The sequence below is a fragment of the Sapajus apella genome, unplaced genomic scaffold (genome assembly GCF_009761245.1).
Source record: "Sapajus apella isolate SASKATOON/1434 unplaced genomic scaffold, GSC_monkey_1.0 scaffold97, whole genome shotgun sequence".
Taxonomy (NCBI): Eukaryota; Metazoa; Chordata; class Mammalia; order Primates; family Cebidae; genus Sapajus; species Sapajus apella.
This window is the reverse complement of record NW_022437037.1, coordinates 5,933,139-5,958,900: the sequence shown is the minus strand read 5'-3', so window position 1 is coordinate 5,958,900 and position 25,762 is coordinate 5,933,139. Positions and strand designations below refer to the sequence as shown.

The window sequence follows — 25,762 nt, the reverse complement described above, 5'->3', positions numbered from 1 at the left end:
CCTGCTTCAGCCTCCCTAGTAGCTGAGACTACAGGTGCTTGCCACCATGCCCAGCTAATTTTTGTATTTTTAGTAGAGACAGGGTTTCACCATGTTGGTGAGGCTGGTCTTGAACTCCTGACCTCAAGTGATCTGCCTGCCTAGGTCTCTCAAATTGCTGGGATTAAAGGCATGAGCCACCATGCTTTGAATGTTTTTTTTTTTTTTTAAGACGGAGTCTCACTCTGTCATCCAAGCTATGGTGTGCTGGTGTGATCTCTGCCTCCCAGGTTCAACCGATTCTCCCACCTCAGCCTCCCAAGTAGCTGGAATTTCAGGCATGCACCACCATGCCTGGCTAATTTTTTGTATTTCTAGTACAGACATGGTTTCACCATGCTGGCCAGGCTGGTCTTGAACTCCTGATCTCAGGCGATTCACCTGCCTCAGCCTCCCAGAGTGCTGAGATTAACCAGGCTTGGCCTATTATTTGTTCTTGACAGAACTTTAGCAGTAAGACAAATAAACATCTTTGATTAAGAATCTAATTGGAAATTAAATTGACTTTCAGATTAGAATGAATGATTACTCAGGCAAGTTGCTCTCATGCCCTGATCAGCATTAAATGACGCAATCAGCATTAAATGACCCATTGAGGAAAGTGCATCCTTTCTCCTTCTGATTCCCAGATCCAGTCTCCTGGGTACAACATACTCATTGTAAGCCAGGTAAGCCATTGGTAAGAAAAATGAGATGTGAAGAAGCCCCAGGCTCATTGTGATTTATATCCAAGAGGCAGTAGATGGATGCCACCGTGACAAGGCTTGACTCTACAAAAAATACTAGCCTAGAAGCTTCTTTATTATTATTATTATTATTATTATTTGAGATGGAGTCTTGCTCTTTCATCTAGGCCAGAGTGCAATGGGGCGATCTCGGTTCACTACAACCTCTGCCTCCCGGGTTCAAGCAATTCTCCTGCCTCAGCCTCCCAAGTAGCTGGGATTACAGACATGCGCCACCACACCCAGCTAATTTTTGTGTTTTTACTAGAGACAGCCTTTCACCATGTTGCCTAGGCTGGTCTTGAACTCCTGACCTCATGATCCACCCTCCTTGGCCTCCCAAAGTGCTGGGATTATAGGCGTGAGCCACCGCATCCAGCCTAGAATCTTCTTAAGAGGCAGAGTTTTCGTTTCTTTTCATTGGCAGTTCCAGTTTTAGGCCTTGTGTATTTTGAGACACCTGACTGTCACATGGATTGCTGAAGAATGAAGAATGGCCTTTCGTTGTTAGGTCTGTAGACTATAGATCTATTACTCTGTACAGGACGTTGCCCAGGGGTTTAAGCGTCTCTGACACCAGCGGCTGAGATGCAGATAAAAAGGGTTCTGCTCTAAGGATGAGCACCGAAGTGTTGTTTTCTCTAGCCCCCTCACCTTCACTGGTGCCATCCCTCTCTCGGGAAATTGTGCAGTGTCGGCCTCGGGGACGCCAGAAGTCAGTGAGGAACAGATCTTTGTAAGCAGCCCCTCGGGGCGGAGAAGGCAAGGGCTGCCTGGTTTGCACCGTGGAGCTACAGGCATAGTCTTCCTGTGGCCACGCCAAAGCCTGAAGTGGCCCACGTGTCCTGCGATCCCTCAGTCCTTCGGAGACTATAGGGACCTGTGCTATAGCGATCACGTGACTTCCAGGAACTGATTTTTCTGGCATGGCTGAATATGTGACAAAATATTTACAAGTTTCACCATGGATGTTTTCTCATTCAGTGGATATTTGTTGCATAAGCAGACCCATTAAGCATCTCCGAAGAGAAAGATGTTTCTGCTCTTAGAAAGATTGCACCTTTGGGCAGCCACCCCACTTGTTTGGAGCATAAGCAGCTCACAGGGCAAGAGGCTCAGATATCTTTGCAGCTGACTCAGTTTAGCTCTTCCTTGATAGCCACAGTGAGTCCAGGAGTCAGAACGCACAGTGAAAGTGGGATGGGAGGCTGGGCGCGGTGGCTCACGCCTGTAATCCCAGCTGTTTGGGAGGCGGAGGTGGGTGGATCACCTGAGGTCAGAGTTTGAGACTAGCCTGACCAACACGGAGAAACCCTGTCTCTACTAAAAATACAGAATTATCCAGGTGTGGTGGCACATGCCTGTAATCCTAGCTACTCAGTAGGCTGAGGCAGGAGAATCACTTGAATCCAGGAGGCGGAGGTCGTGGTGAGCAGAGATCACACCATTGCACTCCAGTCTGGGCAACAAGAGTGAAACTGTGTCTCAAAAACAGAAAGAAGAAAGGAAGGAAGGGAGGGAAAGGAAGGAAGGGAGGGAAAGAAAGAAAGAAAAAAGAAAAAGAATGAAAAAGAAAAAAAGAGAGAAAGAAAGAAAAGAAAGGGGGGTTAGAACGGGGAGCTCGGCCTTCTGCATGCCCTGCCCATAAATGCTGATGGTAACGACGATAACCACAGCAGCTTTATATGCAGTATTTCATTTACTCCTCGACAAATCTAGATAAAGGTATTAATGTCCCCCTTTTTTTAATAGATGATAAAACTGGGGATCAGGGAGGTTAAATGACTTGCCGGAAGCCACACAACAAGGAGGTGATTTGAAACCAGGCATACCCATGATCTGAACTGACAAACTACTCTCGGAATTGAGTCACTTTCTCTCTCTCTTTGGGGTCGTGCAGTTTGCCTTTCGTATTTGAGGAGGAAATTGAACAGGATGATTTCTAGTGCTCACATGCTGGGCTGCTTTGATTTGCTCGTGGGCCAGCTCTGCTCAGTGCCACGGCCAAAGGAGGGACGCCTCCTCCCTGAACACACATTTCCCAGCCAGCAGCACCCTGGGTGAGGAAAGGGCCTGGGTGCTGAGTGCACGGCTGGAGTAGCCCAGAACATCCGCCTCGATTGCCGTGCCTGCTGTGCCCTCCGGGGCTGGCAAGGGTGCTGCACCCAGGAAGCACGGTGTGTCAATGACTGCTCTTGAATGCGAACCACCAGGCCCGCCATCTGTGCCGCTGGCAACCACATGGTAGCGTCTGACTCTGCCTGGCTTGAATGACTGGATGTGTTTATTCCCGTTTTCAGAGGGGTTCAAAATAAAAAAAGAGGCAGGGCATGGTGGCTCATGCTTGTAATCCCAGCACTTTGAGAGGCTGAGGTGGGTGGATCGCCTGAGGTCAGGAGTTCATACTGCCCAGGTCAGCCTGGCCAGTATGGTGAAACCCCGTGTACTAAAAAATACAAAAATTAGCTGGGCGTGGTGGCGGGCCACTGTAATTCCAGCTACTCGGGAGGCTGAGGCAGGAGAATCGCTTGAACCCAGGAGGTGGAGGTTGCAGTGAGCTGAGATTGCATCACTGCACTCCAGCCTGGTCAACAGAGCGAGTCTCCATCTTAAAAATAAATAAATAAATAAATGAAAAAGAGGACTCTGAAGACAAGAGCCAGTGGTCAGTGAGGTCAGGAGGACCAAAGCCCCAGCCCGAGGCGCACTGGGGAGGAGGTTGTGGGCGCTACCACAGCTCAGAGGGGCCATTGCTGCCACCCAGATGACGGTCAATGGAGGGACTTGGCTCCCTCAAGGCCCAGCCAGGGTCCCGGGCACGAGAGATGGCGGGAGGGATTCAGGCCGCTCCATCCAATCACCTGTCTGTAGAACCTAGTAACATAATGATGGCACTTTCATTTCCCAACACTGGGCCGAATCTGGGTTCTCTAAAACTGAGAATGACAGTGATTTAAAAGCAAATATTCAAGATTGGAGAGTCTGACCGCTCCTGAAATGCTGGCTGGTGATGGTCAAGCTGCTCCATCCACTCAGCCTCTCCTGTCAGCTGTAGCCAGTGACTCGGAACTGCCTGGCGGCCTTTCTGCACTCCCCCCCAACCCCCCACTTCCCAGCGGCCAGAGTGCTCTGGGACAGAGCACAGGTAAGTGGTGGGGCCAGGGCTTTGGAGGGATGCGAGCATGCACCTACTGTCTCCCCTGCAGCAGGGACAGAAAGCTGCAGACTGGACAGTGGGACGTGCATGGTCCTTTCCTGGGGGCTGGCCCTTTGTGGGTCCCTGTGCCCCATTCCTGAAGTGAGTGTTGCCAGTCAGCCATGGGATCAAGGAAGACTTCGTGGGGCACTGGGGTCCGTCTGCTGGGGCCTGGGTCTCTCCCTGTGAAGGCAGGGAAACCACCGTGAGACCAGTGACTGTGCCAGGCGCTGCCCTGAACCCTGTGAGAGCCCTGCCCTGTGAGGCACACGGCATCTGCCCTGTTTTCGCTGGGGGCAGATGGGGCGACTTACTCTGCTGGTGAGTCTCAGAGGATGGCCTCCTCCCCAGGGCCTCCTGCACACAGCCTGCACTATTCATCACTCACCTCACTCTCCTGCCCTAGTGTGTTCCTGGGATGAGACCCAGAGGACCCTGGAAAGGGTGGGGGAGCCCTGGCCTTGCTGCACAGCTCTGGTACCACCAGCTGGCCCTGTGCCCTTGAGCTATCTGAATACCCCCTACCCCTTGTCATCTCCTGCTGGGGTCTGGCTTTTGAACAAGTCTTGGCTTCCTTCTAGGAAGTCGTGCTGGGAGTCATTTATCAACAGTTCCTGACTTGCTCTGCCCTGGCACTGTCCCCACGGAGCTGCCCGTCGCTGGGACTGACTATAGATGAATGAATGAAGCCACCAACTACATGAGCAATCACAATTGCGATGGAGACCTCAAAACAGCAGCACAGCAGGACAGGGGGTACGCAAAGGGAGCCGGTGCCTGTGAGCCGGTCAGGCCACCAGGAAGGCTCTGCGGGAGGGAGGTGGCACTTCAACGGACACCTGCAGGATGAGCAGGAAGGGACGGAGGGTGGAGTGGCCTGCAGCGAGGAGAATGGGCCATTTGAGGAGCAGTGGGGCCTGGAGAGCCTCGGGGTGAGTGAGACACCAAGAGGGGAAAGAGGCAGAGCAGGGCCAGACGGCAGGGCCTGCAGGCACTGTGGGGGCTGCGGGGCAGCCAAGTCCCCTTCTAGCCTTCCAGGTGGAAAGGCATCTAGGCAAGGCCGAGAAAGCCAACATCAATGTGCCACAAAGCAAAGCTGCTTCTGCACCCTCGTGGGCCAAGACGCCAGCAAGGTGGGGTCACCTCTAGCCAGGGCCGGGCTCGGCTTTTGCCATATGCTGGGGCTCCCGCTTTCCATCCATGGCCCATCCGCTCCCCCCACCCCCTGCCTGTGGCCTCTGCAGTTGGCAATCTAGGCCTGAAAACAATGTAGAGAATCTCCGGCCTGCCGGGGCTGCGGTATGGACGGGCTTCTATTTATAACAATGTAGCAACTGCCACCTCAGTGGGCCTGTGGCCTGATCTCCGGTGGGACTCTGGCAAGCCTCAAAGCCAGACCCCAGAGGAGACGGCAGAGGAAAGGCAGATGACACAGCTGAAGGGCATGGAGCCAGCTGCTCCCACCCTGACGTCCGCCCAGCAAACTCCGGTCCGTGTGTGGCTCACGCCAACGTAACCTAGACAGGCCCAGCCTCCGCCCAGGCCCCCTGGCTGCTGTTGTAGCGAGGCTGTGACCACAGAGACCAACAGGCGAGAGGCAGAGGAGGGGACGGGTAACTGCATGGTGTCAGGGTATTTGCTGTGACTGATGTCAGGGCCGGCTTGTTTTCACAAGGTGGTCGGCCAGTGGGTAAGGGGCTTGGCAGTGTTGCTGGCACGAGCAGGCTGGATTTCTTTGGAAATGAACAGGTATCTTGGAGAAGAAGAATCAGGAGAGCCAATAGTAGCCAGCCCGGGCCTGGCAGGAGCCAGAGACAAGCACTGCCTGGGCCCCAGTGCCGGTTCCGCCCTCTCATTCTCTTGAGAGTTGGGCAAACCGCTTCCTTGCTCAGCCTCATTTCCTCATCTGAAAGCTGTGGGTTACAGTACGTGGCTCACAGGGTGAAATGTGAACATGTCAGTGAAGTGCTCATCCAGTGAATTGTTACTATTATAAAGCGATTTTAAAAAAGGAATGTGTGTTAGCAACACAACCAGCAGGACATAAGCTGTGCTTCTGACCAGCCACACCCACGATGCAGCTGTTCCCAGCCCGAGTGCTAATGACCCGGACTCCAAGGAGAAAGGTTCCATGGCAGACGTATTCGGGAAATGGCAGACTGTTTCCTCTTACTGATTTACAAGGCATATTTGCATATTAAGGGCTCAAAAAGGTATTTTTTTTTAACAATAAAAATATATTGTTTGTTCCATCCACTCTTCCTAAACTTATGTGGCCATGGAGCACGCGTCCCCAGCTCTTATTTTTTGTACAATACTAACTTCCCATAGGAGACATTTTGAAAAAGGCAGAAGTTTGGGAGTTGATACACCCTCCATCCAATCGCTCCTCCTCCTTTCCCCAGGAGGAAAGTAGAGAGTGATGTTGAGAGAGAGCAATGGGGATGCACACGCAGGAGTGTGACCAGCTGGCAGCCTAACCCTCATCCCTGCCTTCCAGCCAGGGTGCTCCACAACCTTCCTCGGAGAAAGTTCGGGCAAGAAGCTCCATTTCTGGCATGAAACTGGGCCAGTTTTGTTGGCTAAAAATCAAATGCCAAAAAGGACCAGACAGGTCTTCCAATAGAAATTATAGGCCAGGCACGGTGGCTCATGCCTGTAACCCCAGCACTTTGGGAGGCCAAAGAGGGTGGATGGCTTGAGCCCAGGAGTTTGGGACCAGTCTGGGCAACGTAGCAAGACCTCCTCTCTACTAAAAACATAAAAAATTAGCTGGGTGTGGTGGGGTACATCTGTAGTCCCAGCTACCTGAAAGGCTGAGGTGGGAGAATTGCTTGAGCCTGGGAGGCAGAGGTTGCAGTGATCTGAGACCGTGCCACTGCATTCCAGCCTGGTGACAGCCAGACCCTGTCTCAAAAAAAAAAAAAAAAAAAAAATTACAAATGAGAATCTATAGGGGTTAAAAGATGGAGAGCCCACTCAATGGATGCCAGGGCCCCTCCTTCTCTGACATAGTAATTTGAAATAAACAACTGGCTGGACATGGTGGCTCATGCCTGTAATCCCAGCACTTTGGGAGGCTGAGGCAGGCAGATCATGAGGTCAGGAAATCAAGACCGTCTGGGCAACCAAGTGAAACCCTGGTCTCAATAAAAAAACAAAAAAAAAAAGAAAAAAAAATTAGCTGGGTGTGGTGGTGGGCACCTGTAATCCCAGTCACTCGGGAGGGTGAGGCAAGAGAATTGCTTGAACCTGGGAGGTGGACGTTGCAGTGAGCCGAGATCACACTACTGCACTCCAGCCTGGACAACAGAGCGAGAGTCCATCTAAAAAAACCCAACTAAGTGGCAGTCGAGAAACCAAGCTGCTGTTAGGGGGACTCGCAGGTGGGATGAGGGCAAGGAAGGTCTTTCTTCCTGTTAGGGGAATTTGATGCGACTGATGCACCCTCCAGGGTTCAAAGTGTTTGGCTGGCAAGGAGGTTATTTGGCCACTTGTACCTTCACTTTTTCTTTTTTGAGCAGGTGCCAAAGAGCAGCTTAAATCTACACTTGGGTCTCTTATCAACAATTTCAGATAAAATCCCTTAGCCTGGATTAACTGCAAAATAAACATGTCCATGGAGTTAGGTTCTGTTCTTCAGATGCCCCCTGGGTGAGTATTTATGGCTACTGTCCTTAAGACCAAAGGCCCATGGGGTTCATGGATCATCTGTACAAGAATCACCCTCTTTAGGAAAAACAGATTCAAGGGCCTGGCCCAGCCCTGGTGAAGAATCTCCAGTGAATGCCTGAGCACAGCACTGCAGCTGCACCACTCCCCAGCAGTGCGGTCCTGTGTTTGACAAGGGACCTGAAAGCCAGGTGGGAGATGCTCCCATCCCCCAAAGCAGATGAAGTCAAAGTGGGAACCGACTTGCAGCCATTTAACCTGGATGTCAGGCAAGAGCCTGCAGGTGAGGGTAACAGCATCGCCAAGACTGGGAAGCAGCTTTGTGCCAGGTGCACCTCGTTTAGTCTGAACCACTACTCTGCCAGGCAGGTATTCGAATTCTACTTTACAACTGAGGGAAAAAACCCTCCAGACACAGAGGCCAAGTGCCTCATTCTGGTTACAGAGCTGGTGAGGGTTAGGGTTAGGCAGCCTGCAGGGTGCACTCCCTTTCTGTGATGCCAGACACTTGACCTAGAAGCCTCTCTGGAGGCCGTCAGAGAGAATGCAAAGCTGAAAGCCGGCAAAGGACACTCACAGGCAGGCAGGGCTGTGCAGAGGGGACCACTGGCTCGGCCGCCTCACCATGCCACGGGACTCGTATTTTTGCCCAAATGAGAGGCCGGGATTGTGGGTGTCGTGTAACTGGGGTTCTACCTGTCCCCGAGGAGCCCAATTTGACCTCTATCCCTGTGTTGCCATCTGAAGCACCAATTACCAGTGTGATATTTGTGTCTGGAAAAGCCAAGCAAAACATGACTGAGCTCATTCATTCTGCCTTCCTCCGGTTCCTTCCTGAGTTATGCGGAGCAGAAACATAAATGAAACTACCTGTGCTGGAAACTGCACACATGCCCCAGGAAGGCTGTGCGGGCATCCTTGGGCCCTTCTTGTCACCGGGACACAGGCCCCACACACACATCCGGGCTCTTTGCCTGCCCTGATTTGGAGGCGGCTGAAGCCCCATCTCCTCCCTGGACAGGCAGGGACGACTGTGCATTCCAGCCAGACATCCTGGCAGCTCGGGTGTCAGGGGATGTAGGCTGAGCTGACCCCTGCCATCTACCGTCATGGACCCCAAAAAAGGAACTTGGAGGGGCCCACATGCCAGTAGTACATTCCTCCAGCGCTGCTGCTTGACAGGGAGTGAGGATGTTATCTGCCTGAGCACAGCTGATAGTGCCTTATGGAGAGATGTCACATGCCACCTCAATGGAGGATCAACACAGAGAATTTGAGGTCAAGTGTTTAGGCTGAACAATTTCTATTTATATAAAGGAGGGTCCAGGGAGAAGCAGAAGGGTAGGAAAAGACTGGCTTAGCCTGGGTGCCGGCCGGCAGGATGACAGCCAAGGGCAGAATGGAGCTTACGGCGCCGCCAGTTACATAGCTCCCTTTAATGCTGAGCCCTCCACTGCCAGCCTCTCCTGTCAGAGCTCGAGTCCCTTTGTCTCTAGATGGCCTCTGTATATGAACTAGCACAAGCCCACGTGGGAGAAACATGCCCTGTGACTGGCTGTGAATGTCATGGAGACTGTCCCCCCGCTTCATGGCTGAGAGAGCCTCCAGTGAACACAGAGTGGAGAAGGTGAGAGGCTCTTCAATTCTGCAAGGACCAAAAAGAGCACACATTCAATTTTTGGAGACCTCAGCTCTTCGTGAGAGGCAGAGCCCTAGATAATGGACCACACAGACAGCCCCTCCCTCTCCTAACTGAACAGAGTGCAGGGTGACAGTCATCCAGAGACACCATGGATCTAATTCCAGCTCTTGGCTCTGCTGACATCTGGTTGAGGGAGGCATTTCTGAAACCCAACAGCGCTGTACAATGAGATTCCTCTCCTCAGGAGCTTAAGAAATCACCAAACACAAAGCCAAGTGGGCGTCCAGCCTCGATCTCAGTCCTCCAGAGCCAGAGTCCCCAGGATGGAGGCTAGGAATGTGCACGTGACAAAGAACTCTGCAGATGATGCTGGGGCACAGGTGAGACGGGGACCGTCAGACCAGGTGGTGACAGAGTGGAGACCTCACCACTGTCCACTCTCCCCACATAAGCCATCAGAACCAAGGTCACACCGTCTGGTAGCATGATAAATTAATGTCATGTCAAACTTTTATTAAAACATTAAAAAAATACAACCTGCTGATACGTAAAACTCTATTAAAAAAAAAAAAAAAAAAATCCCTTTCCAGCTCTCTGCTGCTCATGACCCAAGCCAGCCCTGTCAGATTCTGGGCCTGAAAGATAAATTCTTCCATCTATTTTCAATGCGAGACGGTCTTTGTTTGACAGCAACTACCTAGGATGTTACAGGCCCAAGATATATAAATTTTGCCCAGGCCTCAAAGATACTGCATTAAAGATAAATAAGCACTTTAATACAACTGCAATCATGAGCTCTAGGCTACGCCAGCAAACACTGTTGTCAAATCCAGCACTGTCCTGCTGGTGGTATCTGGCAACAGCCCATCTTCACGCTTCCCGGGTCTAGCAAGGGCTATCTGCACTGTGGTTAGTAGACACTGGGTAGCTGTGGCTACCAATGTCATTGCCGCATATAGAATGGCTGTCTTCTTAAGCAACTGCCCCCCTCCTCTTTGGAGTAGGAGACACAGCACCCAAGAGCCACATGGGGATGAGCGGACAAGGCTGCCTAAGGGGCGGCACTGTCATCCGCACTCAGCCACGTTGTCCTGATCTGTTTGCCGGTCCTGCCTCACACCGGCTACAAGTGTACTGAAAAGCGCTACGGCTGCTTCTAAAACTGCTGCTGGCATGAATGGGTCCTCTGCCTCCACTCAATCTCAGAGTGCATCCTTGGAGGGTCCTGATACACAATGACAAAAAGAACTCAGAGAGGAGATAACCAAGTTACCGCTTCAAAAAGACAGCCCACAAGATTCAACCTCTTCCCTATGTGAAGGGCACCAGGTCCGAGTGAGACCGCCGCAAGTTCTATGCTGTTTATCAACACCCGATGCTGGAGACTTCTGATGCCATCCTTGAAGACACAGTGCTGGCTGACGGAGGCTCTGCTGGCTTCTCAAAGCCACAGAAACGGGGCAATCTCCTTGGCTATGATCTGAAAAAACCCACACACATTCTGTACGGAAACAGACCAACAGTTTAATAGTGGGGTGGGGAACCCAACATGAAATATAAAACGAGTAACTGCACATCTCTTGAGTTTTGGTTTCTGTTGTTTCTTTCCGGGTGTGTATGTTTTGATGGCAATATCGGTCTGAACAGCTTGCTCCAGCATTTCTCAGTGAAGAAGCTGAGGATGCAGTTGGTCCCAGGGATCCAAAGGCCTGCTGACACCCCCTCAGCTTCGCCAGCCACCAAATCCCTGGACAGACCTGTAAGGAAACACAGGGGAGTGGCGGAGTCAGCTGCTCTGTCACATAGCACAGTCACAGGCTCTGCTGCTCTGCCTTTGTGCAAAGGTCAGGACTCGCATTTTTTTTTTTTTTTTTTGAGACGGTGTTTTGCTCTGTTGCCAGGCTGGAGTGCCAGGCTGGAGTGCAGTGGCACAATCTTGGCTCACTGCAACCTTCGCCTCCTAGGTTCAAGCGATTCTTCCGCCTCAGCCTCCCGAGTAGCTGGGACTACAGGTGCGTGCCACCACACCTGGCTAATTTTTGTATTTTTTAGTACAGATGGGGTTTCATCATGGCAAGAATGGTCTCGATCTCTTGACCTCGTGATCCACCCGCCTCGGCCTCCCAAAGTGCTGGGATTACAGGCGTGAGCCACCGCGCCCGGCCATCCCCCTTTTTTTGTATAGTCTCACTCTGTCGCCTAGGCTGGAGTGCAGTGGTGTGATCTCAGTTCACTGCAACCTCTGCCTCTTGGGCTGGTGTGCGTGCGTGTGTGTATTTTTAGTAGAGATGCGGTTTCACCATGGTGGCTGGTCTGCCCACCTTGGCTTCCCAAAGCAGGAGACCTGGGATTATCTGTGCCCGGCCGTTTTTGCTTTTTTTTTCCTTCTTTTGAGATAGGGTCTGTCACCCAGGTGGAGTGCAGTGGTGCCATCTTGGCTCACTGCAGCCTTGACCTCCCAGGCTCAACTGATCCTCCCGCCTCAGCTTCAGCAGTGGCTGGGACCACAGGCATGAGCCAGCATGCCTGGCTAGTTTTTTTTTAATGTTTAGTAGAGATGGGTCTCTTGCTATGTTAGCCAGGCTGGTCTTGACTCCTGGGCTCAAGCAATCCTCCCACCTCAGCCTCCCAAAGTGCTGGGATATAGGTGTGAGCCACCCCACCTGGCTAAGAGTCTGAATTTTAACGCCATGAAATTCTACACAGAAGGATAGAGGGAGGATCAACATACGAGACCTGGGGATGGCCCAGAGCCCAGGGATTAGCACGCAGCTTTCGACACACCTCCAGGGAAGTCAGGAGCAGCACTTCCTCAGTGCTGCCCTCAGGCCTGCTTCTCTGGCAGGTGTGCTCGTTTCTCTTTGAGCCATGCCTCTTAAGAAGGCGAGGCCTTGGCACCTCCTGCCATATTCCTACAGAGATGAACAAGTCCACAAAAATCAAACCCTGCTGCTGAACCCCCCACACTTCAAGGACAAACTCCAAAAACAGGAAAAATGAAAAGAAAATGCACAAATCCGGGAGGAATGATTTGTGGCTCACACATACTTCCAACTTTATCTAATGCTTTTAATTAAGGTCAGACTCAAAAAGGGGGATACTTACGAGTTATTGGATCCAAAGCTGAATCCTGAAAAACAGAAGAGTGAAGTTAAAGCACACATCCACTCGAAATACAAAGGTGGTCTCCATGCCAAGTGCCTGCCCTCCCATGCGACTCGTGGAAAGCCCTCTGTGCCCCCACCACCTACAGGAGGGCAGGGGAGGCACATGCAGAAGCCCCTTTATTCTGAGTTTATCCTCTGGAGCTATTCAGGTCCCCCAGAAGTCAGAAGAAATCCCTGACTGTTCACAAGTTAACTTCTTGGTAGTTTTGGGTTCTTCTTCCCTCCCCGGCCCTGGCTGTATTGTATGGAGGGTCTCTGGGTTGGCCTTTCTCTCTTAGCAGCACTGGACTACATGGATCCATTTCATTAGGATTTTTTTTTTTTTTCTCTGTTGCTGTTGTTTTTCCATCCGCTTGCTCCTCTTCTTTTTGAGGGCCAGACAAGCAAGATAGCTGGATTCTAGGCCTGGTTCTGCTACTAACTGACTCTAAGCAAATCACTTAGTTCCTTGGAGTTTGTTTCTTCATTGGTACAATTGTAATGATATTTAAATTCTGTGCCTTGTCAGCTTATTGCAAGAACAAAATGGAAAACACATACTCTGCCATCTGAAAAAGCAGAATGTTAAACAAATGCAAGACATTTTGTGAAGTTTCTACATCTTTTTTGAGTCTGCTGGCTTAAATTTTTTAAACAAAGGCCCTGTAAGACCATTATTATTTTGGGCCTCTCAAATCCTGAGAGGAAATCAAGACAGTAGTTTCTTTGGTAAGAAATGACACAATGTCCTAAGTCTAACTAAAACTTAAAAAAAGAAATTTATTTTTCAATCACTTTCAGTATGTATGTATTTTGAGACAGGGTCTTATTCTGTCACCCAGAATCTCATTCTGTCACTGGAGTGCAGTGGTGCAATCACAGCTCACTTTAGTCTTAGCCTCTCAGGCCCAAGTGATTCTCTTGCCTCAGCCTCCTGAGTAGCCGGGACGACAGGTGTGTGCCACCATGTCCGGCGAACTTTAACATTTTTTGTAGAGAATGGGGTCTTGCCACGTTGCCCAGGCTAGTCTCAAACTCCTGGGCTCAAGTGATCCTCCTGCCTTAGTCTCCCAAAGTGTTGGGATTACAGGTGTGAGCCACGTGCCTGGTCAGCTTTTAAAATACTAAACAGACTGGTCAGGTAAAACATACTCCTTTCTTTAGGGGAGAAGGCAAGTGGGAGCCACTGTGCTTGTGAGGGAGAGCCTGTGGCAGCTTACCTCCTGTGCCTGATCCAAAACCAGAGAATCCGCCACTCTGGGTCCCAAAACCAGAAGTCTGCTGGGACAGTGATCCGAAAGTGGGGGCGTTCTGACTCGCAAGTGTGCCGAAGGATGTGGTGTTGCTGCTGCTCCCAAACCTGCGCTCCAGTGAGAAACAGACCGAGGTCAGTGGGGCTTCTCGCCACGTGGCCATCTGTAAGCCTCAGCCCCTGCTTTAAGTCTCAATATGCAGGACATACATGAGCATGTTAGTTAGGCCCGGTGATAGGCGGGGCCTAACTAGCAGCCTTGCAGGGAGAATGAGCTATCGCCCAGGGTCAACCTTTATCTCTGCTCTGGGAAGAAAAACGGCAGGACTACAGTATGAAATCCAACCTGGCCGGTGTTTTAGTTTCCATCCCCCATCGAAACACCAGGGCATCTGGGAACTATGCAGTACACATTTCCTGCACTATCCCCAGCAATCCTGCAGCTTTATTCCAGCATTTTAGCATTTCTCATTGCCGACCGTTCCCCCCAGCCCTGCCTCCATTTATTTATTTTCAGCTCCTCTTGGGATCTTGATTCTATTTACTTTTTCCAAGTCATTTCATTCAGGATTGTATTTGCTTCCTGAATCAGTAATTACTAAACAAAACATTGTAGAAGTGGCTACCATTTTCTCTCCCCTGCTCAGCCCACCTGGGGAAAATCCCCTGTGCACCCTTGCCCAGTTCTCCCTCCAGATGTGGTTCAGCACAAAAGGTGGCACTGTGTGACCTATCAGAGCCCCCTGAATCATTTGCAGAGGAATTCAGCTGGGCAGGGGAGAGCTTCTGGGGTCTGGAGGTGATTAGGTGAGGGAAATGGATCAATGGTTTCTGGGAGAAGGGATAGCACCTGGGGCAAGAATCAACCCCAGAGAGAAAAACTATCTAAAATTCCCCCTCCCCACCACTCTGTTCACGTTTAATGATGAGGTCAACGCTCTTTCCATACAAAGGTGGCCAAGGGATCTGCTCTTGCTGGACTCTCTCCCAGCAGTGGCCTGCTCCCTTCCTCCTCCTGCCTTGGGCCTCAGCAGCAACAGCCTGCCCCTCTCAGAGGCCTGCCCTTCAGGGTCAGAGACAGGCTCATGGCCAGGTACTTGGAATAAGGTAATGACTCTTATGGAGATTTAATAACTGACGTGGTACTAACCCTTTTTAGGACTGACTAACCAGCCAATCAGGATTTATGTGAGAGCTGCCCCAAGGCAGAATATGATACTTTTCTACTAGTAAAAAAATAGCTGGTTTCAAATAAATAAATCCTCAAGATACCCAGTCAACCCAAACCTTCCATCAACTCTGCAGTACTGTGTGCTGGGTCATCACTGCAGTGAACAGTGTCCATTAAGACCGCTGAGAATACCAGGCTAAGTGGGTCTCAACTGTCCTTTCAAAGTTTTCCCTAACTTTAATTCTTGGGGTTTCCTGAGAGTAAACCTAACGCACTAGTCTCCATGTGGAATATGAGAAGCAGCATACCAACCCGCTCACTCTCGCTGTGCTCCAGCATGTTTCATGGAGGGGAAGGGCGTAAGAATATACTGTAGTTTATTTTCAAGATAAAGATGCTGTCATCTTGCCAAGACTCAGATCCCAAGTATCTCTACAATTCCCCCAGACAAAATCATCTCCACTACCCCAAGTCTTCAGCTCATCCGGAGCCCAGTACCGTGGCGAGAGGTATTTTAGAGTTCCTTTTAGGCATTAACACCTCCTTGGAACGAGGGACTTGGTGGTCATCACTGTGTACATTTTTTTTTTAATGGGATTTTGTGGTGTGGTGGAGGTTATTTTTCCCTTGGGGTTTTGGCAACCAGACTGAAATTCTGTCCTTAAAAGCAACTCCCTAATATGGCCTTTTCCAGTGTAGACACACATGAGGCGACTGGAGCAGCTTCCAAATTCCTGATCATCCAGGCTCTTCCCATGGTGGGGGGAGCCTATGGAACTGAATACTCACTCCGGGGGGAGCAAGAGACACAGAAAGTTGTTTATTCAAGGACAGCAAGTCTAACACAGAACAATCCCAAGAGGAAAGAAATCTGGTGAAAACCATTCATTGAGGATGTCCTAACAGAAGCTCCACATGGGGGTACTCTTGGCAACAGAGCAGTAGCTAAGGAGGGCTATTTGCCTTCCTTTAGCCCCAGCAGGAGAAGAGGTTCTGATGACTAGCATTTCTCATATCAGGAAACACCAGCACAACTAAGGTCCACCCATGAATTCAACAAAGCCTGGCTTGAAAGAAACTAGTCTTACCCCAGAGAGGAACAGGAATCCCTGAGGGACTTGTTGACCGATTTAAAGGGAGGGGCCTTCAGCTCACGGTCAAATTTCTTTTTTTTTTTTTTTTTTGAGACGGAGTTTCACTCTTGTTACCCAGGCTGGAGTGCAATGGCGCAATCTCGGCTCACCACAACCTCTGCCTCTGGGTTCAAGCAATTCTCCTGCCTCAGCCTCCCGAGTAGCTGGGACTACGGGTGCGCGCCACCATGCCCAGCTATTTTTTGTATTTTTAGTAGACAGGGTTTCACCATGTTGACCAGGATGGTCTTGATCTCTTGACCTCGTGATCTACCCGCCTCGGCCTCCCAAAGTGCTGGGATTACAGGCGTGAGCCACTTTTTTTTTTTGAGGAGTCTTGCTCTGTCACTAGGCTGGAGTGCAGTGGCATAATCTTGGCTCACTGCAACCTCCACCTCCTGGGTTCAAGCAATTTTCCTGCCTCAGCCTCCTGAGTAGCTGGGATTACAGGTACCTGCCACCATGCCCAGCTAATTTTTGTATTTTTAGTGGAGATGGGGTTTTACCATGTGGGCCAGGATGGTCTCAGTCTCTTGACCTCATAATCCACCTGCCTCAGCCTCCCAAAGTGGCGGGATTACAGGCGTCAGCCACCGCACCTAGCCTCAAATTTCTCTTCGGAGCAAGAGTACAGGCCTAGTGCTTTTTGGCTGGCATGTGAGTTCCGTCGGGCCCTCCCCAGGGGCTTACCCGAATCCTCCTGCGCTGGCAGCCGCAGTGCCCTCTCCGAACACTTTGCCTCCCGTCGAGCCCAGAGGGCTTGTAAAGGCTGGGGCTGAACCGAATGCTGGCACCCCTCCAAACCCAGGGGATCCCCCAAAAGTAGGAGGGCTGCCAAACACTGGAGCAGCACCGAAGCCACCTGAGCAAAACAGAGGCAAACAAACAGAAAAAGGGAGAAAGAAGGGAGGAGACAGGAAAAGAAGACATTGAGCAATAAGAAATCAAATCAAAATAGGAAGAGAAAAAAGGAAAAGATGTTAGCAATTCAAATGTAAGAACTAGGGTAAAGAGTAATACCCCCGCTTCCCTTCTATCAAGAAAATAGCAATGAAAACAAAAACAAAGCAAAAGCCCTCAAACCAAACCACCCCTTCCATTTCTAGCAGAGAGCTCTGGGGTCCACTCAGGAGAGCTCCTGCAGACCCCGTGTGTGTCTGAGAGGCCAGCCAGGTTCGTCAGTGTGAAGCCATGTGAGCAGACCTCTGAGGGTCCACTCGGTGCACCCCCGACTCCTCTCAGGTCCTCTGAGCTGTTTTGAGTGAAAAACCATTCTCAAAAACTCCAATCCCTACCCAGCTGTCAAAAGATGACATATTGTATTACTTATCAGCATACAGATAAGACATCTAGCTTCACAGAAACCCAAGTATAAAATCAGAGGCTCAAAACCCCATCTCAAGGAGAATCCCTGAATTGGGTCACAGCAGAGATGGAGATATGCACTCTGGCGTCCAGCCAGGTGCTTTTTATTTATTTACAGCCTGATGGCTCCTATGTCTCTCACCAGTCTCCCTTTCTCTCTCTCAGCGGAGAAGATTTTTTTTTTTTTTTAATGCTTTTTTTCTGCAGTTTGGAATTACTTCTCAATGAAAAAACACACCAAATTTCCTCTTTGGAAGCAGGCTGCTGTATAAATCCAATAAAATGGTAAGTCAACAGTGAGGACAGCCCTAGAGTTCACATGCCTTCTGCAAGTTGCCAACACTGCTGCCCAGTGGGCTCAGGCACCACGCAGGTGGCCATGCAGACAAGGGTCAGATCGTGCACTAGGCAGCCTCCTCTGATTGCTGGTGATTGCCTGTCAGGCAGGAAGACAAAACATCCTCCCCTGAGATATTCCTGCTGTTCCTGATGCGTGTTCCCAAACTTCTAAGTTGCCGCTGAAATCATTCTAAAGTATTAGAGTAAAAACTTAGTAAGTGACTTCTTGAATGAATAGAATGGCATAAGAAATGTGCCCTAAATGGGGGCACCCTTTAAAGGGAGTACTTCTTAAAGTGCTCGCCTATGAACTGTGTGCTAACGGGAGTAATGGTGGCCTAGCAACAAGCCAGGAAATGGTCAGCAGAGCCAGTCTTTTCTCCCCTTTCAGAAAGTGAATCTGTTGTTAGAGGGATGAAATCTAGACCTCTTATCATATATGTAATCACAACACAAGCTTCTGCTGTCTGAATCAGGAAAGACCAAATACTGGGTATGAAAAGCTGTCAGCTGAATTCCTCAATTAACTGTTATCTTGTGATTCATTTATGTGCCTATTTGCCATTAATAGTGGTAGGCTGCACAACTGAGAAAATACTTTTTTTGCTAAGGCTCATGTTTGGGTTAACATGCTGCATTTTAAAACCTTGAGTGAAATTCCAAGCTATGATAATGAAGACTGTTGGGTTATAAATATAACAGGCTGGAAAAAAAAGTGCTAAAAAACCCTAACACTTGAATTATTTAAGACTGATCACAGATCTGGTTACACTTTCTTCCTAGACAAGCAGGGCTTTATCTAGGGCCTTGTACTCAATATTGTTTAGACTTCTTGGTGGAAGGTGAGTGAAAAATGGTACGGAAAATAAATGCACAGGGGAGGGGTGGGGGTTCAACATACGCAGAGAGAAAAAGCCCCCAAACAACAAACCTGGTCATAGCCAAATGAACTAGGAAGAAAATAGTCCTCTGACTTAAACAGGCAACTCTCCTGATGGCAGGAGGGGTTCAATTTTATCAGTTACTGTATTTTCATAAATTTCATCTCCAAAAGAAACATACATTTTCTAATTGCCAATGATGATAAACATCAATTTATTGAGGGTCCACTATGTGCCAGGTGCCTCTTAGCAGTTTTCTTAAACCCTCCCAATAAGCCTGGGATCCTTACATTACAGGGGAGATAACTGAGGCTCAGAGAATATGTCACTTGTCTAAACTTTAGCCAGCTGGTGGGTGCTAGAGCTGGGGCTGGAACAAAGCCTGTGTGACTCAATGCCCACCTCTCATCTTCCCATCATTCATCCCCTGCCTCCCTCCATGTAACCAAATCTAACACTTTAGTGAGAGAGCACAGTGTAGATCACTGACCATGGTGGGCAGCAAGGCCATCTTCAGTCCATCCTACCTTCCTCCCGTCCTCTCCCTGGATGACCTCCAGCACGATTATTTTCTAATGCAATTTTATTGAAGGGAGGATAGACACTTTCAGAATTTTTCAAAGACCCATCCAAATCATCATCTCAAAATCCCTCTTAAAGCAAGAAGTGATTGCCCTGATGCCTGGCCAAGAAGGCAGTTCCTCCATTCGCAGCAGCCTTTCCTTCTGGGCTCAAGTGATTTTCCCACCTTAGCCTCCCAAACTGCTGGGATCATAGGTGCAATCCACCGCACCTAGCAGGGTGGGATTTTCAAAGGTCAGATTTTCTAATCAATGGGGACATAATCCCAGGATAAAGAACCATATGTAGGAAAACCATAAGAGTCAAAGAAAACATTATCTGGCTCCTAAAAACACAAAACGTCTTGATGATCAATGAACTCTAGTTGAAATGCTCACGATGTGCCTTTCTAACTGGGACAAAAGCCCTGTGGCCCTTTCATTTTTAAATAATGCACTGTGTATGTGGCCAAAAGAAGACTGGGATGCCCATTTCTATACTGTTTTAATTTCTAGGAAGAGTATTAACGACTAGCAACCAAGGACTACGCTATCTGAGTCACAGTCTGAGGTGCACAGTGGATTTGCAAACCATGGCACTTGAGGCTCTAAACACAAGACTCCATGTACTAATTTGGAGCAGCCTTACTCCCAAGTCAGAGCCACTGATGTATCTATTCCTGAGGTCAGATCCTTCCTCTGGAATTAGCATATTTCAGAGCATCACATCCATACACACGAGGGCCAAGTGTCCTGCCCACTTACCCACAGGGAGTTTGCTTTAAAAAGCTGCTTGCTCAAACAGCCTACTCTGGACGCCCTGTCTTAAAAAAAAAAAATCTCTTTTCACACAACTTGCCATCAACAAAGACAGGAGTGCAGACTCTCTGCAGATCTCAGAGACAGAAACAGGGTGGAGAGGCAGATGACAAAAATAAAGTACATGTTTTCAGATCTAAACATACATTGTTCTTTAAAAATCTTTAGTTATGAATACATCTTACATTATTATGAAAAGCATATAGTTTATATAAATGTATACTTAATAGTAATGCTGGGATAAAAAGTGGTGCTAGTAATGTTCCTTTTCCTTGGTTACACGGCTGTATTCCAGCTGTGAAAATTAATTAAGCTGATATGTGGACTGTGTATACACATATATTTCAATTAAAGAGGGGGAAGTAACATTTAACACATGAGAAATTAAACAGATGATCTGCCTTGACCCTCATAAGTAATGGGCACCCAAAGAAATCTGTGACCCACGGTGTTTTCTTGTTGATATTTCAGTTCTCATTTCCTTCTGTGTTCCCTTACTTTGGTTGTTCTGCAACTGTAAAATATTTACAATGTTTTCTCCCCAAGACGACTCTGTGTTCTCTTAAGAGCTGCATTACATGTGTCCTATGTTTTTAAACATGTTTCAGAAGACCTGGAATCATGTTAGGAGTGTAGCAGATGCTCAATCAATATAAAAATAAAGTTGAGAAAACAGCTAACTTTACTCCAATCCTACTCTCTTGAGATAACCACCCTAGAGATGTCTCCTTCCAGATCTCTATGCATAAACAAATACACATATAAAGTTAACCATAACAAATACGTATAGGAGTACCTGTTTTGTTTGGAGAGGAAAACCCAAAGCCTTGGGACGCCACACTTCCTCCTCCAGAGCTGAAAGTACCAGTGGGTTTCTGCTCTCCGAACGACGAGCTGGCAAATCCACCAAATGTCTTGGCCCCACTGTTTCCAAATAGGTTAGAGGTATCTGAAGAGATGAAGATGTGAGGGAGGTCAGAAGGAGAAAAACGTCCTTACCTGCTGCTCAGAACAGAGAAGAAATCTCAGTTGGGTGTTTGCGAAGATGGGAGTGACACGCTGCCTAGAACCCAAGGGAACCGAACGACAGAGTGACAGCCTTTCTCTGATTTTCACGCACCTTGCTGGGAAGTTTTTAATCATTCTGGTACCCAGGCTCAGGATTTCCTGGCATGATCCTACAGGCACAAAATGAAGGGGCAGTGAGAGGCCCCACTGAGGAGGCTTCTTTGTAGGAGCTCACTGGGTGCTCCCACAGGTGTCAGGACTGCCCAGCAATCGAGGCCACGGGCTCAGTCACACACCAGCTGCTATATTCTGAAGAACAGGGCTTGGTTTGATTGGTCTCTTCATAGTAGGACCAACTTCAAATTTTGTCAACTAGGGAAATTAAAGTTAGAATAAATCCAAACCAGGCATAATGGCTTCTAGCACTTACTTTCTGTTTTTATAGTCAAGTTCAGCACACGTGCGGCTGGCTGCCTGAGCAGCTCAGAGAATGGCAGTGAAATGAGAAAAATCATTGTGCTCCTATCTTTGATCTGAGGGGATCTAGGGATGCTCTGAAGAATGTGAAAGAGGCCAGCAGGATTTCCAGTCAGATTTCCTCTTTCTAAGAGGCTTAATGAAGCCCTTGACCTTTTAAATGCCTATCTAGGGGGTGATTCCCTTCCTCAACTATGCATAAATTCACTCCAAGAATTAAAGGAAAAAAGGAAACTACTAAAAACCAAGATGGCTGAGAAACTTCTCTCACCTGTTACAAGAAATGCAAACCTGACAGACAATAGATAAATAGCCAAAGTCCACATACAAAGAAGCCGCCACTCAGATAATACAGCACAGAATATGTCAGGGTTTTACAATTTTTTGGGGGGAAGGGGAGGCGGTGGGAAGGGAAGGAATAACTCATGTTGCCTACCACGTCTGGATGGGTGTTTTATTAAATACATACCCACAAGGCAGACAGAAGCCATCCTGAAGTGGAGTGGATGTCCAAAGATACAAGGCATAAATGGGAGGCACAGCGTATGCTCTGGGTAATCACTGGGTGGGTAATGGAAGACCAGTCTCCCCCTAAGCCAGTCAGGTGTTCACAGGGAAGGTGAAAGGAGAGGACCGGAGGAGGGGAGCACTTAACATCACTTTCGAAGTCGAGCTGTTGGAAGGGGTAGCCCCCTTATTAACCTGTCAACTCCCTAGGTCTCTCAACTCGGTGCTGCTACCAAACCACCCCAATAGGAGAGCCACCATCATTAATACTTCCAGATGCAACGCTCTTAATCCATAATCCAGGAAGTGAAAGACCCAGTCACCTCAAATTTCCAGGCACCAATAATACAATATGACTTGGCCCACCACATCATGGTCACTGCCCTATAAAACCACTGCTGACAATTTGAGAGCCTGGCTAAAGACCCACATGCTGAGTATGTCAGGCACTGGCAGCTGAGTGGTTATGAAATCCCTCTGTATTACCCTCACACTCGGTACCACGGGATAATTTATCCCTTGACTGAGTCCCACAAAATGCCCTCTTGAGCAGTTTGACCTTCGCCTTATTGAGCTAGCCCAAGGTTAAATTTGATTCCTTCAATGGCAGTACATTTGACACTGGAGATGAACAACAGGCTTCTTACCCATTCCTTTTACTCAGTATTTCAAGAACAGAGGGCTGCAATTTTTGCACTTTGTTAGTGCTAGCAACGCAAAATTCAAATAGCAAACAAATTCAAGGGCAAGACTGGGGTTGCATCTCCTCTTGGAGAAATTTGGTGCTCTCACATGAAATGAGAGGTGAAATGATTTTACTGCGACAGTGGTGGGAAGTCAGAGATCATTTAGAAGTCTTTTGGCTTCTTTATCTTTTTCTCTCTTTAAGAGCTCTTTGTTAAAATCTTTATGGCATATTCTAGTGAAACAAGCAATGAAGTTTGCAGTCAGACCCAGGTGAGATTACCTAATAGCTGTGTGACTCTGAGCAAGGACTTAACTATCCTAAGTCCCAGTTTCCCCACACATAGAACAGGACAGCAATTTTGACTGCAGGGATGCTGGGAAGATAATGTGAAGCACATGGAGCACTAGTGTGATATGTCGTGGAGGCTCAGAAAAGATTGCTGCCCTTCTCTGTTCCTTCAACCTCCTTCATCATCTCAATCATGCTCTAGCCAGTAAGACACAGAGCAGGTCAGCAGAAGAAAACGAAATCATTTTCATTTTGAAAAGACCCCAAGAATTATACCATTAAAGCTGTAATCACTCTCATTTGCAGTCTCACAAGGAGCTCTGCATGTTGAGACATTTTACTGTTGATTCAAATTGCTCTGAAACAAAGTAGCATAAAACAATGACTGCCTCTCTGTTTCTTTTTTTTCCCTCCAAGGTTTCTGATATGGGATTTAATTAATAAGTTAAGCACCACAATAAAATACATTTAGAAAACAGAAACAGAATGGACTGTCATCAATAAGACAAGTCAGGAACAAAAGAAAGCACTTACACTTTACTGCCCACCCTCCCTCACAAAAAATTTAAGCACTCTAATCCTATCAATCCAAAATTTTACAAAGACTTTTTTGTGTGGTTCTGTGTGGTATCACATGGAAGATACAAACCAAAATTCTATTTAAGATCTAAAGTTCTAGAATTATGATTTGATTCAAGAAGAATGTCATATTATTTGTGCATGTTACAAATTTATTTTCAGATTATATGCTATATTTTTATGCTTTCTCCCCTCAAAGTCTATGGTTAAAGGATAGATAGCTCTTATTCATTCTGAAGTGCATGAGAGAATTTATGACAAATTGCCTAATGAAAAGAACTCTCTGAAGAGTTCGAAGTAATTATGCATAAATAAAACCTCAAAATAAAACTACTGTAAATCCTCTGCATCTATTTAGCAACACAAATAACTTCAATAGCCAAAGTGTCATTTTAAGTCTTTCTCCTCCATTGATGTATTTAATTACGCTGTTACAAGTAAGAGTAATTTTTTAGTATGTGTAACAGACCACATGCTAAAAAAGTTTAAGGGTTCAGAAAACTAAAATTTATAATTCTTACATGGTTATACTTGTCAGATATACAAGACTAGAAATAAATAACTTCAACCTAAAATATGCTTTAAATACCACAAAAGAAAAAAGAAAAACAAAGGGAGAAACTATTTCTCTTCATGTAGTTTCTGAGTAGACGATACAGCAAAAAAGCAAAATATTAAACATTGACTTTTCACTTCGAAAGAAATTATTCATAAATAAAATTCACTAAATAAGATAATGAGATTAGGCGTATTGAGTATGGGGTATTCAGACCCATTTCATTCAGATGAGAAGATGACACCTTTGAAGGAAAAAAAAACTCTTCCCAAATAAAACAATTTGTATCTCATTAACCTTTCAAACTTCACCATTTATACCATAAACCTTGACAGTTCCTGTTTTCTTTTTTTAAAAAAAGCTTTAGCCTCTTAATTTCCAAGCGTCATATTAAATCCCTTAGTTCAATCTAATTCCACAATTCCCATTTCAAAGACTCTAAGATAACCATTTTCTTCCCCTCAAAAGTCAGAAACCATGTAATTATTAGAAACTGGGAAACTAAAGGTTAAAAAAAATCAACTAAAAATAGTACACTCATTAGTATATACGGTTTTATGTAGCAGGGAGACCACATAAATTGCTCTTTCTGATTAACCTCTGGCTCATAAAACAGTAGAGTCAGAAAATTAAAATAAGCAACACATACTTAAAATCTGTATCTATATCCATTTTTTTTTTTTTTTTTGAGATGGAGTCTTGCTCTGTTGCCAGGCTGGAGTGCAGGGGCGTGATCTCGGCTCATGGCAACCTCCACCTCCCAGGTTCAAGTTACTCCTCTGCCTCAGCCTCCTGCGTAGCTAGGACTACAGGGATTACAGGGATTACAGGTGTGAGCCACTACACTTAGCCTGTATTCATTTTCTTTTTTTTTTTTTGAGATGGAGTCTCGCACTGTCACCTGGACTGGAGTGCAATGGCGCGATCTTGGCTCACTGCAACCTCCACCTCCTGTGTTCATGTGATTCTCCTGCCTCAGCCTCCTGAGTAGCTGGGATTATGGGTGCACACCACCACGCCTGGCTATTTTGTTTTTTTTTGTATTTTTGATAGACATGGGGTTTCATTATGTTGGCCAGGCTGGTCTCAAACTCCTGACTTCGTGATCCGCCCACCTCGGCCTCCCAAAGGGCTGGGATTACAGGCATAAGCCACCATGCCCAGCCCCTATATCCATTTTCAGTAGATGTGAGAGTTAAAAAAATGATAAAATTATATGATTATAAATATTTACTGTGTAATAGTACAAAATTGTTGTTGCCAAAAAGAGGGTAAAAGAATCTTTAACTGATACTAAACATCTTAAGTAATTTGGAAAATCCCAAGGTTGAAATGTAACTCCACTGTTCCTTCCTCTTATCCTGCACTTGGTGGCCCTCAGGGTTAAAAAAAAAAAATTGCTGTCCCTTTCATTATTGATTCATACACTTAGTACCACAACAACTATTGAAAAAAAATAATACACTTAGTTTAAAAAAATAATACAATGTGAAGTGTTTCCTCTCCTACTTCAAATTCACTTAAACTTCCCTTAGGCACACATGTAAATTGTTGGTTTACAATTAACAGACAACATTTAAAAGATGAAGACTAACAGGTTACCTAGTATCAAGAATAGTTATGTGTTTATTTTAAACCAGAATTAAAAGAATTAGCCAGTAACATTTAACAACAGGCTGGGGAGTCTTGGTTTGTGGTGTTTTCTGATTTCCATGGTAT

General features: G+C 47.4%; 1 protein-coding gene across 7 annotated transcripts in view; it reads right to left on the bottom strand.

Annotated features, from left to right (window-relative positions):
- Positions 1-10,776: 10,776 nt before the first annotated feature.
- Positions 10,777-25,762, bottom strand: part of NUP214 (nucleoporin 214) — a 101,689-nt gene continuing 86,703 nt past the window's right edge. For all 7 annotated transcript variants that reach the window (XM_032257626.1, XM_032257624.1, XM_032257625.1 and 4 more), the window contains 5 exons: positions 20,737-20,889; positions 16,667-16,838; positions 13,641-13,780; positions 12,380-12,404; positions 10,777-11,031 (listed from right to left, as the gene is read on the bottom strand). In XM_032257626.1, coding sequence (XP_032113517.1) covers positions 10,998-11,031; positions 12,380-12,404; positions 13,641-13,780; positions 16,667-16,838; positions 20,737-20,889 — 524 coding nt within the window. In that variant the 3' untranslated portion in view covers positions 10,777-10,997. The remainder of the gene's footprint in view (positions 11,032-12,379; positions 12,405-13,640; positions 13,781-16,666; positions 16,839-20,736; positions 20,890-25,762) is intronic.